Here is a 16,041-nt window from a genome sequence, read left to right as displayed (position 1 = left end):
TGTTTCTAAACAAATGTCAAACTTGTCCTGCCATTGGCCAGAACCAGAACAGGCTTAAAACATATTGGTGATGAGTATCGGCTCGGCGAGCACCAACTGGCTCAGCTCTCTGTGGTTACTATAGTAACTTACTAAGGAAAATCCCTAGTTCTGTAAGAGAAAACAGCAGGGGTATCTGAGGCATGTGGCACATGGAGTATGCAGCAGTGAGGAAAAAAGTGAGAGAAAGGGAGGACTGTAAGGTATGTACTGTATATTATGGGATGGATAGGATCCACAGTGTGCCCTGGATACCGCAGCCCATCATCATTGCTGGAGTAACCTTGACTGCAGTGAGTAGGGCAGCTGCCTTAAAGAAGAATCACAGAGGAATACACATCCTTACACTAGAGCTTGAACACACACACACACACACACACACACACACACACACACACACACACACATATATATTAGGATTGAGCTTATAGAGGCATTGAATCATCACAGGCAGGATTCTAATTGATCCCAGTGGAGAAAGGACAGGCCCAGACTGGAAAAAAAATATAATAATCACACAAATATCTGTGTGTGTGTGTGTGTATTTATTGTGCTCTTGATGTCAAGTGAACACTGTCAGTTTAACACTGAAATTAAGAATTCCACCAAGGAAATTGCCCCCTCTGCTGCTGTAACAGCCTGTACTCATTTGGGATGGCTGTACCTTAGATGTTGGAACATTGCTGAGATGTTGATTTGATTGCATTCAGCCACAAAAGCTATAGTAAGACATGGTGCTGATGTTGGACAAATAGGTCCGGACCACAAATATCACTTCAGCTCATTGCCGAAGTACTGATGGAGCTGCATCACTCTAAAGAGTTCCACTGAGCAGTCATCCAGAGCTGGGTGGCTCTATATCCTCCTGATTCAACACTCGGCATTGGGCCTCATGAACCCAGAGCGAACCCAGAGTGGCCAGTGCCGTTCCATGATGTGTATTTAATTTAACATGTGTGTCAGCAATGGGTGCATATTAAATGAGCAGAAATCACTAATGATGAAGTGTGTAAATAGTTATAGGTTTAATAGATTATTTTAAATAATACACAAATGTGACTGGATTAACTATATACACAGTAAACTGATAGACAGTACTCAGAGTGCTTCTCTGAGGAGTTGTGGTTCTGTATATAAACACAGTCTTTACAAAGGAATGATTAAAGGACAACTTCATTTAATGGGGCGCAGTGATATGAATGGGTGCATATTTTATTCAATTTGTACAACTGTAAATCAATGTGTGTTTACCAATTTACAATGTGTATTTACTTATTATTGTGTATCTGTGTGTGTGTGTGTGTGTGTGTTTGTATGTGTTTTATGGTTTTGCCCTCGAATTGTCAATGTCATTGCAAAGTGTAGAGGGAAGGTGTATGTTCATCACTTCATCCATCTTTTCTCTGCTCTCCTCCATTTATTCCCTACCCTTGAGGTTAAGCCTGGACAGGTACTGCACATTAACCTGTGTGTGTGTGTGTGTGAGAGAGAGAGAGAGAGAGAGAGGAAGCAAGTAAACACAGTTATTAATCATGATATCAATCGTGTCCATTGGTAGCATCAGGTATCTAAACCTCAAAGCTCCCCATCAAAGAGCTTCATAACAGAGATGCACACACACTCACACAAAGAAAGAAACAAACAAGCACAGACAATACACACAGGGGAATATTCAGCACAGGCGATGAATATCAAAAACCCACACATGAACCTAAATCGGCGAAAGATTCTTTTTGATATTGAGATTTTTATTATGCTTTCAAATAAATGAGCCATGATTTGTGTCTGTCCAGCATCCTGCAAGTCACTGCGTGCGTGCGTGCGTGCGTGTGTGTGTGTGTGTGTGTGTGTGTGTGTGTGTGTGTGAGAGAGAGAGAGAGAGAGAGAGAGAGAGAGAGAGAGAGAGAAATTAGAAATATTGACTAGACTAGTTCTCACCTAAAAAAAAAGGGTTCAGTTCCAGATTTGTGAATCCTACACTTTTTGATTGAGACCTAATGTGTCTTCATTATGGAAAACTGAATTAGTGTCAGTGTGGTGAAATCAAGGCCATGTGGAAAAAAAAAAGCACAGAGTGCCATGAATATATTGGAATAAAATACTGGAATACATTTTAATGCACAAAAAAACAAGGCAAAACAAACTGAACTGAGTAGAGGCATAATGAAGAAATCAGAATAATTAAAATGTATAGTTCATAGCATATAAATGATGAATGAAATATATATAAAATTATAACAACACTTGATGGGTTATGTACCTATGCAAACAATCCATATCCAGAAAAAAGCACTCTTTAAATCAAGCGACTTAATAATTAATGTGTGTGTGTGTGTGTGTGTGTGTGTGTGTGTGTGTGTGTGTGTAAACAGCCTGTGGTGGTAGATCAGCTAATTCCATTCCAATTCATGCACCATGTTATAGGGAATTATACCCTTCAGTCTGTTTGTGTGTGTGTGTGTGTGTGTGTGAGAGAGAGAGAATTGGGGTATGAAGTCTCACAGCATTGGGCTCTGTAAGGAGAGGACTTCATTAAATACCCAGAGAGGGGTTGGAATGGTGTTTGTGATCCAGAACTAATCCTACATAAATAATGTCATCAAATCCTCATGCCATGTTCCAATATCTACTGGAAAGCCTTCACAGGAGAGTAGAGACTGTTACTGCTGCAAAAGGGGGACAAACAACCTGTTAATGCCCTCAATTTCAGAAAAAATAAAAGCTTGATGCTTGCCCATAACCATCTGTTCTTTATTATTTTTTTCATGCTATAGTCTATTACTCTGAGGTCTGACCAAAACGCCCAGATATTTCCCCTCATTTCCTCTCACTTTATGGCGCTGAACACATTCTTACTCCTGGACACACACACATCCACACACACCCACACACACACTGTTATTTAGCATGAAACTATGACTGATCTGTTCAAGCAAAGCACTCTTGTCTGAGGCCAATCTTGATGCAGTTTTATATGACAGAAGTTGAAGAGGTTTTCGAGACGCTGTAGGCATCTACCGCAGAGGCGCACTCTCTCTCTCTCTCTCTCTCTCCCCCTCTCACAAACACACACACACACACAAACCACATAAATTTGCATAGAAACAGCAGGAATACACTGGTTCAGATTCAGAACCACAGCTCAGATCTATTTTGATGTTTCTTTGGGACTGTGTACCTGTGTGTGTGTGTGTGTGTGTGTGTGTGTGTGTGTGTGTGTGTGTGTGTGTGTGTGTGTGTGTTAATGTCTAACCTCTGCATGAAAACCAAAGGGAAAATTTGCACAGGTAATTGCTTCTGAGTTTTAATGTTAAAGATGTTTTTCACACTCTTGGCTTTTAGAGCCACATCTGGTTGACACCTCCACTATTTTCCTCTTTATCACAGAGTGACACCTCCACATTAAACATTTTCAGATTACATTTCATCATTCTCCTGCTTCATTTCCTCTACGTCCTCCTCAGCAGACGTAGGCAGTGTGACATTTTAGCTTTGTCTGCAAAGAAGGTCATAGAAAATCAGTAGCTCTAACCTGATCAACTGCACGTATAATAACATTGACTTCTGTCACCACTTTCAGGCAGCCCATAAAACAACACTTGTATAAAACCTGCATAGTAACAGGTTGCAGAACAAACGGTTGAAATAATAAACAACAACTCTTATTTGAAGGTGGTTGGTGCTTGTTTAGCATGAGGTACCTATTAGACAGCTGCAGTAGCCTTTGTAAGACAGTTAATAAAGTGTATTGTTTGATTTAAAAAAGTGCTATGGTATCTCTACTCACATTTTTCAATGTCGTAATATTTCTATCATCCTGATCCTAATGGTTGTTCCACATGACAGCTGGTTAGACCCAAATTAGCACACTAGCTAAAAACTAGCATGGCACTAACAATATTGATATGTTCCTGCCAAACATAATAATAATAATAATAATAATAATAATAATAATAATAATAATAATAATGATGATGAGCTATTCTCCTTTGCCCTCTAGTGGAGATCATACATATAATTCTTAATTAAATGAATGTATAATGTTATAAATGAGCTATAAATGCTATAAGATTATATATATTTTAGGAATCTCACACACAGTTCATTTCAAGGGCAGAAAAATAATATCTGCCCACACCTTGTTATCTGAGGCACAACAGTGTCAGTGTCCTACGTCCTTACTGAAGAAATGACTGTGTTCTTAGTTTTTTTGCTCTGTGTCAGTGTTTGGTCCTTACATAATGATGTAACCTGAAGAAACAGTAAATTCCTTGGTAAGGTTCTGTTCTGGATTCACTTTATAATTCACTTCATTTTTGGTTTGACCCACAATAGATCTGATTTACTTGCATAATACATGCATTTGCCTTCAATATCTCTGTAAATCTTGACATGTTTTCCAGTCTTCTCTAACTCTCTTTCTTGTTTTCCTCAGGCTTGTTATCATTGCCACACCATGCTCTCGTAATTGCTTGGCCAGCTTAGGGCTGTGGGGCTATAGAAGTGTGTTCTCTGGAGTGATGGACTTTAGGGAAACAAACTTAGTCATCCAACATCAGAAGCTCATCTCACTAATGCTCTCATGGTTGTATTTACTTGGAGATGGTGGAATTGAGTAAAGCCAAAGAGCTGAGGTCTAGCTTCATCAAGCCTGGGATAAAAGCAAAAATATATATTTAAAAAGGAAAGAAAAATACATGGAAATCAAGCCATGTAATTCTAATATTCCTTAAAATAAGATCAATTTTTTAACATGAAAAGTCCTAATGCTAAATAATTTACTTTCTTCCAGCGTTCATTCTGTAAATGTCACAGTCTTAAATGTCAAGTGTATTTTTTCAGCAGCTTCTTCGGTCATCATGCTGTTTTAAAATGGCAGCAAGTATTTAAGCTTATGATATACTGGCCTAATTGAGACTGGTTCAGGGGGGTTGGTAATTGATTTAGTGGTCTTTAGCTGAGGGCTTAGTGGGGGTTTGTGTTGTTGTTTTTTTAAGCTAATAATCTGTTGGAAGTGCCCACTTTCCCTATCTGATATATAGTGTGACTGTTCCTCCATGCTTTTTTGGAATGGGCTATTATAACTGTGGGCTATACTTAAATCTTCTGTATCACTGTAACGCTTTCAGATCAAGCCTATAATTCATGTTTTATTTCCATTATTTGTCTTGTTTGAACTGCATTAATATCTGGGCATCATTCTGTTGATGTTGATGGAATACGCTGTAGTTTTCAGTCCATTCCAGATTTACTGACAATATTTATCTTCCTCTCTTCCTGCAGAACAGTTCCAAGCAACGGCAGGTGACGAAGAAGACAGTCTCGTTCAGTTCCATGCCAAGTGACCGCAAGATGAACAGCACGGCTGCCTGCATGGCCTTCATGCTGGAGGGATGTGAGATGAAGAAAGTTCGCTCCAACTCACGCATGTACAACCGATATTTCCTTCTGGATCCAGACCTGCGCTGGCTACGCTGGGAGCCTTCAAAAAAAGATTCTGAAAAGGCAAAACTGGAAATCAAGAGCATCAAAGAGGTGCGCTTAGGCAAGAAGACCCCTGTCCTACGGAGCAACGGCCTCTCCGACCAGTTTCCAGATGAGTGCGCCTTTTCAATCATTTATGGAGACAACTACGAGTCTCTGGATTTAGTGGCGAGCACAGCAGATGTGGTCAGCACCTGGGTAATGGGACTGCGCTACTTGGTGTCCTACGGGCGACACATGGTTGGTGTGGTCGAACCCAGTCAGCCGAGTGTAAGAACGTCCTGGATTGGTTCTGTGTTTGAGCTGGCTGACATTGATAGGAAGGGACACATAGACCTGTTCCGTGCCACTCAGATTATCAAGGGGCTTAACCCAGGCATGAGGGAGTCCCGCATCGAGTTGAAGTTCAAAGAACTTCAGAAGGCCAAAGATTGCTACGGTGAAGGCATAAACTTGGACACGTTCGTCGAGGTCTATTGTGAGTTGTGCACAAGGCCTGAAATCTTTTTCCTTCTGGTGCAATTTTCTAGCAACAAGGAGTATCTGGATTCTAAGGACTTGATGCTCTTTGTAGAAGTTGAGCAGGGAGTGGAGGGTGTGATGGAGGAGATGTGCCGTGAAATTGTCCGCAAGTATGAGCCTTCAGTAGAAGGTCGAGAACACGGGTACTTGTCCATTGATGGTTTCACGCACTACCTCCTGTCATCAGAGTGCCATATCTTTGATCCACAGCACAAGCGTGTTTGTCAGGACATGACGCAGCCCCTGTCCCACTACTACATCAACTCATCGCACAATGCCTCCCTGCTGGAGGACCACTACTGGGGCTCCTCAGACATCAGCAGCTACGTCCGTGCCCTGCGTATGGGCTGCCGGAGCCTGGAGGTAGTGGTATGGGATGGCCCTGACTGTGAGCCTGTGGTCTATGTAGGCAGCTCAGTGGCATCCCAACTGGCTTTTTCCAAAGTCCTTGACGTTATTAACCAGTATGCCTTCGAGAGCTCCGAGTATCCTCTGATCCTGTGCCTGGTGACACACTGCAGTGTCCCACAACAGAGGGTCATGGCCCAGCACATGAAGAAGATCCTAGGGGACAAACTCCACACAGAACCTCCTAGTCCAGATGAACATTACCTGCCCTCGCCTGAGAAGCTGAAAGGCAAAATTCTTCTGAAAGGCAAGCGTCTTCCATTTGATACCCCAGACTCTGAGGGGGAGGTGACGGATGAGGAGGAGGGACTAGACATGTCTCGCCGTATGGTCGGTGCAGATGAGAAGGACCAGATCAACGGCATTGGCTGTAAGAGGCTACGACTTTGCAAGGAACTGTCGGATCTTGTCACCCTTTGCAAATCTGTACAGTTCAGAGACTTTGAGTCATCCAAGAGGGAGCAGAAGCACTGGGAGATATGTTCTTTCAATGAGGTAGATGCAAACCGCTTTGCTAATGAGTTCCCTGAAGATTTTGTCTGCTACAACAAGCGATTTCTGTCACGGGTATACCCCACCCCCATGCGCATTGATGCCAGCAATATGAACCCCCAAGACTTTTGGAAATGTGGTTGTCAGATTGTGGCCATGAATTACCAGACCCCAGGGTTGATGATGGACCTAAATCTGGGCTGGTTCAGGCAAAATGGCAACTGTGGTTACGTTCTCCGCCCTGCCATAATGCGTGAGGAGGTCTCGTATTTTAGTGCCAACGCTCGAGACTCCTTGCCTGGTGTGTCAGCACAGCTCCTTCACATCAAGGTGATCAGTGGCCAAAACCTGCCAAAACCACGGGGCTCAGCAGCAAAAGGTGATGTGGTTGAGCCTTACATCTATGTGGAGATCCATGGGATCCCTGCAGATTGTGCTGAGCAGCGCACAAAAACTGTGTCGCAAAATGGTGACAATCCTATTTTTGATGAAAGCTTTGAGTTCCAGATCAATCTCCCGGAGCTGGCGGTCTTGCGTTTTGTGGTCCTCGATGATGACTACATTGGTGACGAATTCATTGGCCAGTACACAATCCCCTTTGAGTGCCTGCAGCCGGGTTACCGCCATGTCCCACTGCAGTCACTCACAGGGGAGTTCTTGCCTAACACCACTCTGTTTGTTCACGTGGCTATTACAAATAGACGTGGTGGTGGCAAAGCTCACAAGAGGGGGATTTCTGTCAGGAAGGGCAGAAAGGCTAGGGAATACACTTCCACCAAGACTACTGGGATCAAAGTGGTGGACGAACTCTTCAGGGCATCCACGCAGCCACTGAGAGAGGCAACGGATTTGCGGGAGAATGTGCAGGTAAGGCCAGTTCAGAGAACACTCATCTGCACTTGATAATGAAAGCACATTTGTAATTTGAAGTTTTTAGCTTTTCACTGCGGTTAATAATTATTTTTGTTGATCCAGTAAACTTTGAATTAGACCAAGACAAAGACTTTTTCCAGGACAAAGACTTTTTCCAATCCATATCTGGACATATCTGGAGCTGGGTGATATGACCAAAAATGTTATCATGATACGTTTTTCTATTTAGGTTGATTGATTGATCTTGATATCACAATAATTAAAATTTGTCAAACTGTGTGACAAAGGATATCCTTCTAAAAGGAAAGATTTCACTGGAACAATAACAGTTTTCTTACCACAAGAAAGTAATGATACCTATGTCCTGTGTCATGAAAATATTCTTAGGGCATTACAACCTCAAGCGTTTAAAGAAGCAGAAAGACTAAACGGATTAAGACGAGTTTAAATGATAAATAAATAAATAAACACTCCCAAGTGCTGAACTGTAAACATATTGCAACTTAACCTGCACTTCATTAGAAGGCTTAGAACAGTGGAAAGCTTGTAACAGTGGGAAAGCTAGAACGGTTTCAGTTCCGCATTGTCATTCGCAAACGGGAAAACATGTCCCGGGAGGAAAATACACTTTACCGTAATAGCATGAGTATAGATGATAGCTTGATAACGTGCAGCTGGCTGTGCTAACCGGGAATAGATATTAAAGTTTATTTAGCTCTATTACCCAAAGCTTATCATCGTTATCAGGCAAAAATGAATCACGAAACCAATCGAGATCCTTTTACCGCCCAGCACTACTCCCCATATTTACAGACATTAATTCACATACACACTCAATCACACACACACCAGGACAGTTATTATAGAAGCCAATTCACCTAACCTTCATGTTTTTGGATTTCGGGAGGCAACCGGAGACCCCGGAGGAAACTCACGCAGACAAGGGGTGGACATGGAATCTTCACCCAGGTGGGACTTGAACCTAAGACCCCAGGGCTGAGAGGCAAACATGATAACCACCAAGCCTAGTGAAGACGCTTCCAAAACATATCACAGGATGGAGGCAAAATACATCACATTGACTAGAACCTAGCAGTTATAAATTTAGCAATCATATGCATTTTGTGAACAAATATTTGACGTTTCTTTCAACAGTGTACTTGATCGCTCATTTTTTCAAGCCCTAAAATAGTCATAATTCAGTCCTGAGTTCTTCATTTTCAGCAGGCCTGCATTATGCATAATTTTTCTAATAAGAAGCTGTGTTTTCAGTGGTATGTCAGTGGGTTTTTAACAGGGGCCTTTGAATGTTACAAGCCGGTGAGATCAAAACCTAGCAGTTATTTTATGAACTGTTCCCTGTGTTAATAAAATCTGAACTGCTTCATTCTACAGCTTCAGTCATTCATTATCAGGGCTTTAATAGGAGCTCGAGTGAAGTGAGTTTTTATGTGCTGGACAATAAGGGCACATAAAATTGCATCATGTAAACTGGGTATACAAGAGGACAAAACCTCAATTAGAGAGTGTGACACAGAGAGAAAGAGAGAGAGAGAGAGAGTTCTCTACTGGAGCTCATTAGTGGTTTGGGTGATGCCCTGGAGGCTGAGGGAAACAAAAGACTTGATTGTGAATCCTCTTGCACTAATGTGGTTCTTGAAGTAAGTGCTTTGTTGGCCTAATTATTTAATATTTACATCTCAGGAAAGAGATTAATAACAAGAGACAGTTCAGGTTAACACTTGCTCATTAGAAATGCCAGCTCTAGAGAAAAGTGGCTTGAGGTGTTGCTGAGAAGCTAAAGATTTAGCTGTTATTTTGTCCACTTGGATTACTGCATTACTGACCATTTGATTTATTTATTTATTTTTTTTACCTCTCATTCATTACCTGCTTTTCAGTTTATAGTCAGTCAGTGAAAGTTCTGGTTGAATAATTCCTAAACGAAAGTGCTCCAACATCCCTCCATCTAATGCAGTCTTAGTTTAAGAGAACTCAATCCTCCAGGGATGTCCCGGTGGCTAATTAGAAAGAAAAAAACATACAGCCTTAACTGAGCTTTCCCTCTACTGGCTCCATGTTTCTTTTTTGTCATTCTTTCATTTCTTTAACCTCGGTGGAAAATGTGAACATCACTGCAGTGTTTTTTGAAAGTCACTGGGCTGTGATGAACTTTCGGAATTGGTTGGAGCTCTTTATTAAATTCCGTGTAGCTGACAGATCTATTAAGATCTCTGTTCTTCTGGTCTATTCTGACAAGGCCAGGCCTTCTACTTCAGTGTAACAGACTGCAATAAAGACAGAACGGTACAGGATTAAGATTTAAAGATCACTCAGGTCATTGTTAGCTCGAGAACACGGAAGATGATGAAACACGACATGAAGTAGCCCACAGAAATGGTTGAGAAGTAAATAGAATGTTCACAGAGTTTAGGGAAGTATATGGGTGGGTGATATCTACTCAGATTTACATCACGATTAGGATATGCTTTAAACTTACTTAGTATGTTCTTGATGAATCAGATTATTACAGTCATGATGATTCATAAAGAGAGTGTTTACAGGATGTAATAAACCAAACAAATATTTCTCCAAACGGAGGCGTAGACTCGTAGCAGTCAGGATGCTTTTTTGAATCCATAAATGCTGTAGTGTTTTATGTGGAACTGGCCTAGATAGTATTTAAACCTTTGGTTTAGTGCTAACATAACACTGAAATTCCCATAGAGAGTATGTTTGGAGGTGTTACTTTTCCATCGCATTGTACCTACTTGACTCTGCTGTATTCATTCATTATCTGTAACCACTTATCCAGTTCAGGGTCGCGGTGGGTCCAGAGCCTACCTGGAATCATTAGGCGCAAGGCGGGAATACACCCTGGAGGGGGCGCCAGTCCTTCACAGGACAACACAGACACACACACACATTCACTCACACACTCACACCTACGGACACTTTGGAGTCACCAATCCACCTACCAACGTGTGTTTTTGGACTGTGGGAGGAAACCGGAGCACCCGGAGGAAACCGGGGACAACACACCAACTCCTCACAGACAGTCACCCGGAGCAGGAATCGAACCCACAACCTCCAGGTCCCTGGAGCTGTGTGACTGTGACACTACCTGCTGCGCCACCGTGCCACCCTCTCTCTGCTGTATTCTGATTTCTTTTTGTTTGTTTGTTTTTTTCATTGTGTAAATTTGGTTCCTGGTACCTGGAATCAGGTATAATCACTTGTGGTTCCTAGCGAGGCGAGTAGGGACAAAAGGTGACGTGTAAACTTACAGAGCGATGATTGGCCAGAGAGACTGGTCAATCACAAGAAAATGCAGACATCCAGCACAAACTAGGTGTTTGTAAAATCTCCAAGCTACAGCAGCGATCACATTTGTTTTTATCAGACTCACGATAGCCGCTCCTAATATTAAGAAGTGGTCTTTTGAAGAGGTGCAGACTCTCCTTGGATTGGTGGCCAACAAAAGTCCAGCAAGAGCTGGATAATCCATAATAACATAAACTCTACTGATCTGTCTGAACTGATGCGCGGAGCTGTGGTCAGTCCCAAAAAAAAAACAATAACAACATGGAAATACATGAAGATTATTCAACGTAAATGGTTTCCCCCATCATTGGTGTGGTTTCCAGACCCTGCTGTTCCTGTTAGAGGTGGTGATTTGTGACATCACTGGCTACATTTCTGTTCTGATGGAAAAGCGACCAGGGACCAGGTCCCAAAATGTGTGTAAAGCCAAGCTGAGTCAAGTAGGTACCACATAGTTTAAAAACAGCCTTTCATTATAGTACCCTCGGATAAGAGCACATTCACTCAATGTCTATTGTTTCACATCCAGGAATCAATTTTACATGCTAATTTTGCTTTTTCTTTAACAAAAATTAGTCATTCTCTATCGCTTGTTCTTTTTCTTATTTCTCTCTTGATTCTGTGTCTCTTAAGACTTAATTAAATATACCTTGCAGTCGAGATGATTCAGGAGCTACACCCTATAGCTGCTACCGAATTACCGTAAATGATTCTGTGAAAGCCCTGGACCTTGGGCAGTGCGTTGTAAATAATGAGCCCAGTGATTTGCTGCCTTATGTTATCACCAGGGAAATGATGAAATGATGTGGTGAAAGCAGAGCTGTGGAAAATGAAGAAAGGAAGTGGTGATGGATTACTTTGCATCTCCCATTCACCTAGAAGTGAAGCTGTTATGACTTCTATAAACTTCATTTAAAACACTGCAAATTGAAATTTGTCCAAACAAGGTATCTGCCTGCATCCTAGCTGAGGGAAGTGGGCGAGGAGGGGAGGGGCTTATGCTGTGGACACACCCACACTCGAGACTGATTCTAGAAATGATGCTTATTAGGAAAAAAACTGAAAAACACCCGAGCTGAGAATATATTCTGTACTCCACCACATTCCCATAAGGAAAAAGCATCAGGACATATTACAGAAGACAACACATGTTGTAATGTTTGTTTTTAATCTGTTGTTGCACCTCTACCTGGAGGAACTTGTGCCATGTCGGACAGGGACACTTCATAGAATTATTGTTTTTACTGTGGAGATAGGGACAGCAATTTATTATATTTTTGTCCTTGTTGCATATTCAATAACGAGTTATTTAATATTATACAGTGATTTTTCATTTTCCACACTGTTCCCTGGGTCAGTAATATGAGGAAATATGGTAATATCTTCTTAAACACACACACACACACACACACACACACACACATGCACACACACACAAACACTGGAAGTGTCTGGAACAAATTATCTGGACGTGTCCTGGAAGCAGCATTTTCCCGTGCTCTCTGTCACTGTGTGTGTGTGTGTGTGTGTGTGTGTGTGTGTGTGCGTGTGTGTGTGACATAATCGTGGGATTTGAACTGTGATACGAGAGGTCATTAAACTGAAGGCCAAGAGGGTGATGTAAAGAAGAGAAAAAAGAGGAAAATGCATTATACATGAGAGAATAAAAAACGTGTGTGTGTGTGTGTGTCCACGTTTGATGAGGCAGCACACAGTTCCCTCGTGGGAAGTAAATGTCCCTGTGCATATTTCCTCTGTTCTTGAGTTTAAACAAACCGTTAATCTATCTCACACCTCAGTCTCACATTCACACACACACACACACACACACACACAGATAAAGGCAGGGAGAGAAAGAGATAGAGACATAAAGAATGAGGTTTAGAGAGAGGGAGAGAAAAGAGAGAGCACTAGTTAGTGAATGAAGGAGACACTTGGTGGGGGTGGGGTCTTCTTTAAGGTTCAGCCACACATCATGAAGAGGTCAGGAGTGTGGACAGCTGGTCAGACCCACAGTCCAGAAATCACTCAGCAAACCCCCACTGGAGTCAGAGGGAGCAGGTCTCTAGGGCCAAAATATTGAACTTCCACAGGAGAGGGTTGAAAGATTGATGATGGAACTGGGGGCTTATGGGTGACTGTGTTGCTGAGAATTTACCAGTCATTAAACCTTTTAAAGATGTTGGATATGAAAATGAGCTTTTCTGATATGTAGGATCCTGAGGGCAGTGTGGTGTTTGCAGGTGATGTCTTGTCCGCACGGAGCCAAATATTAAGACCACTCACAGATGGCATAGAGAGCTCTGGTTAGTAGATGGTAACAGAACAGTTGGTTCTCTGTTGGATGTGTTGGAAGAACTAGGCAGACATGAGAGACTTCGGATTTGACCTGGGCCATTCTTGCCTGACTGAAACAGTGAGGCTTGTTGGGGTCTCCTCGGTCAGCAGCGGTCAGTATCTACCGACAGTGGTCTGAGGACGGACAAACTATGAACCAGCCTCATGGCACATCGATATGGGATGGCAATGAAGACTATTACTTCTTTATAGGGACACACACACACACACTACTCGCACACATAAAGGATGTGTGATTCTGTGAAGCGTTCAGGGGAGAAAGCCTGTATAGCTTTACTGCAGGTGTGAGAATAGCAATGTTATATTGGTTCCCTCTGTGTGTGTGTGTGTGTGTGTGTGTGTGTGTGTGTGTGTGTGTGTGTGTATGTGTGTGTATGTGTGTGTGTTAAGGGGATATATATTACGTGTGGTAATCAAATAATATAATACATAAAAATTAAATGATTAATTTATCATTTAATTATGTGTCAATTTGTTATATTTAGCAATAATATGTTGTAGATGTATAACCTACCGCTGCCTGCTGCTTCTATATATATGTGTGTGTGTGTGTGTGTGTGTGTGTGTGACATCTTTGTTGAACTGATCCTCACTTTCCCAGTAGTAACACTGACAGCTGAAAGCAGAGTTCAATCCTCTACACTGAGCGTGCTCCTGTAAGGAACCAGCACATGATTTCCACTTAAACACTAACCCCACTATGAAAACGTATTGTTCCGAACTTTAACAGCCACGGCTCGAGAGAAAGCAAATGAGCTGAAACACCCTAAAATAGCTGGGGTCATTTCAGAGGCCTGACTTACCCAACTATCCCCGGTGTTTCAGGTCTCAGGTGATTTTAGTTAGACTGCTTTTTTAAATGCCTTTTTTCTAAAGCAATATGCTACTGTTCAAAGGTTTGGAATATGCAGAAGAAAAATGTTTAAATACATATATATTTCACAGAAAAACCCTTAAAATCGTCCACTATTAAACAAACTAGCGTTTATTTTGACTGTTTCTTTTGTCCACAGTTTTATTTGATTATATCTTCCATTCATTTCCAAAGAACTGCTTTCACTTTTCTGAAGAAATCTGCATGTTCCTCTGAAGTTCAGTGTTAGGAGTTGGTTTCATTTTCTGCATCTCACAATCCAAGTGCTCCCAAACACTTTGAGTGATGTTGAGGTCTGGTCCAGTCCAGTTCTGAGAACACTAGCCTCATCACTGATTTTCATATTGTTTTGTTTTTTTAAGCGATAGATGCTACACATCCTTTCTGACCCACAGTGTCAAGTTGTCTCCTCACTGTGAAATGATGTGATTATTCTTTCAGTGGTAAAACACTATTGCTCCCTCTCTCTCTCTCAAAAAGTTTTGAGTTTTGTTTATATTATAGGGACAGTTTTGAGGGTGTGCCAGGTTTTTCACAGTCACAGTTTCATTGTAACTGCTATTTTAAGTTTAAATTATCCTTCCTTAAAGTATGTAACTGAAATCTTTTATGTGTCACTTACGACATTTTCAGTCAGTCCTGCAGTAAAATCAATTAAATGTTTAATTTCTAGATGATATGGCCCCTTCAGTTTCCTGACATGAGTCTCTCTCTCTCTCTCTCTCTCTCTCTGTCACAGAACGCCATGGTGTCATTTAAGGAGCTGTGTGGCCTGACCCCAGCCGCTAACATGAAGCAGTGTATCGTGACAGTGTCATCCTGGCTGCTGAACAGCGAGCGTTCTCTGAGGGTCGCTGTGGACCTGAGCGAAGCGTATCCCACCATGGAGGCACAGGGTCCTGTCCCCGAGCTTCTACGCAAAGTCCTCATGGCCTATGACACGGTGCGCTCATACGCTAATGCTAGCAAGATAAACGTTACATATATGTGCTGATGTTTGAGCAGGACTCGGGACTGTCCAGGCCTTCAGGTTATGACTAGCACATTCCTGTGGCCTGCATCTGTATACTTTTCACACAAAAAATGAGGGCTCCTACATGAATATATGAATCTTGGTATAACCTGGTGGGTAACACCAGGGTTAAAACTGCTGGTGTTTATGAGCCTAGGGGTCACCTCCCTCAGTCAGGCAATGTTTCAGATTATATAGATGCTCTTATAGAGAGTGACTTGCAACATTGTATTTCAGATATTGAATTTAGTGGTGTTCCTGACGGAGCTGGGCACTGAACCTTGTGTGGCATGTGACATTGTGTTATTCTTTACAGCTGTTGCGATGAACAAACTTTTGGTTCAATTACGACTGGACAGTAATTAATATCAATATATATCACAATATAAAATGTTTCAATAACAATGATATGATTTTAAAACATATTTTCAATATTTCAGTAGTTAGATTAAAATGAATATTGACAAAGTCAACAGGATTATATTTCATGGTGATGTCATGTTTCTAGTTTGTTCCTGGCAGTTATTCTTTGGCGTTTATATCAGAGTTATATTGTATCGACTGAAATTAAGAAATATACTGTGGCATATATATACAGCGGTTAGACAATGAAACTGAAACACCTGTTATTTTAGTGTGGGAAGTTTCATGGCTA

General features: G+C 41.7%; 1 protein-coding gene across 1 annotated transcript in view; it reads left to right on the top strand.

The window, feature by feature from the left end:
• plcl5 (phospholipase C like 5) overlaps positions 1–16,041 on the top strand; it is a 214,647-nt gene that overhangs the window by 177,234 nt on the left and 21,372 nt on the right. Inside the window, exons 23-24 of the mRNA XM_066641663.1 lie at positions 5,323–7,812; positions 15,114–15,317. Of these exons, the coding sequence (XP_066497760.1) occupies positions 5,323–7,812; positions 15,114–15,317 (2,694 nt within the window). The remainder of the gene's footprint in view (positions 1–5,322; positions 7,813–15,113; positions 15,318–16,041) is intronic.

Source organism: Hoplias malabaricus, chromosome 13 (genome assembly GCF_029633855.1).
Source record: "Hoplias malabaricus isolate fHopMal1 chromosome 13, fHopMal1.hap1, whole genome shotgun sequence".
In the NCBI taxonomy this organism is placed as follows: domain Eukaryota; kingdom Metazoa; phylum Chordata; class Actinopteri; order Characiformes; family Erythrinidae; genus Hoplias; species Hoplias malabaricus.
This window is presented reverse-complemented; position numbering and strand designations above follow the sequence as displayed.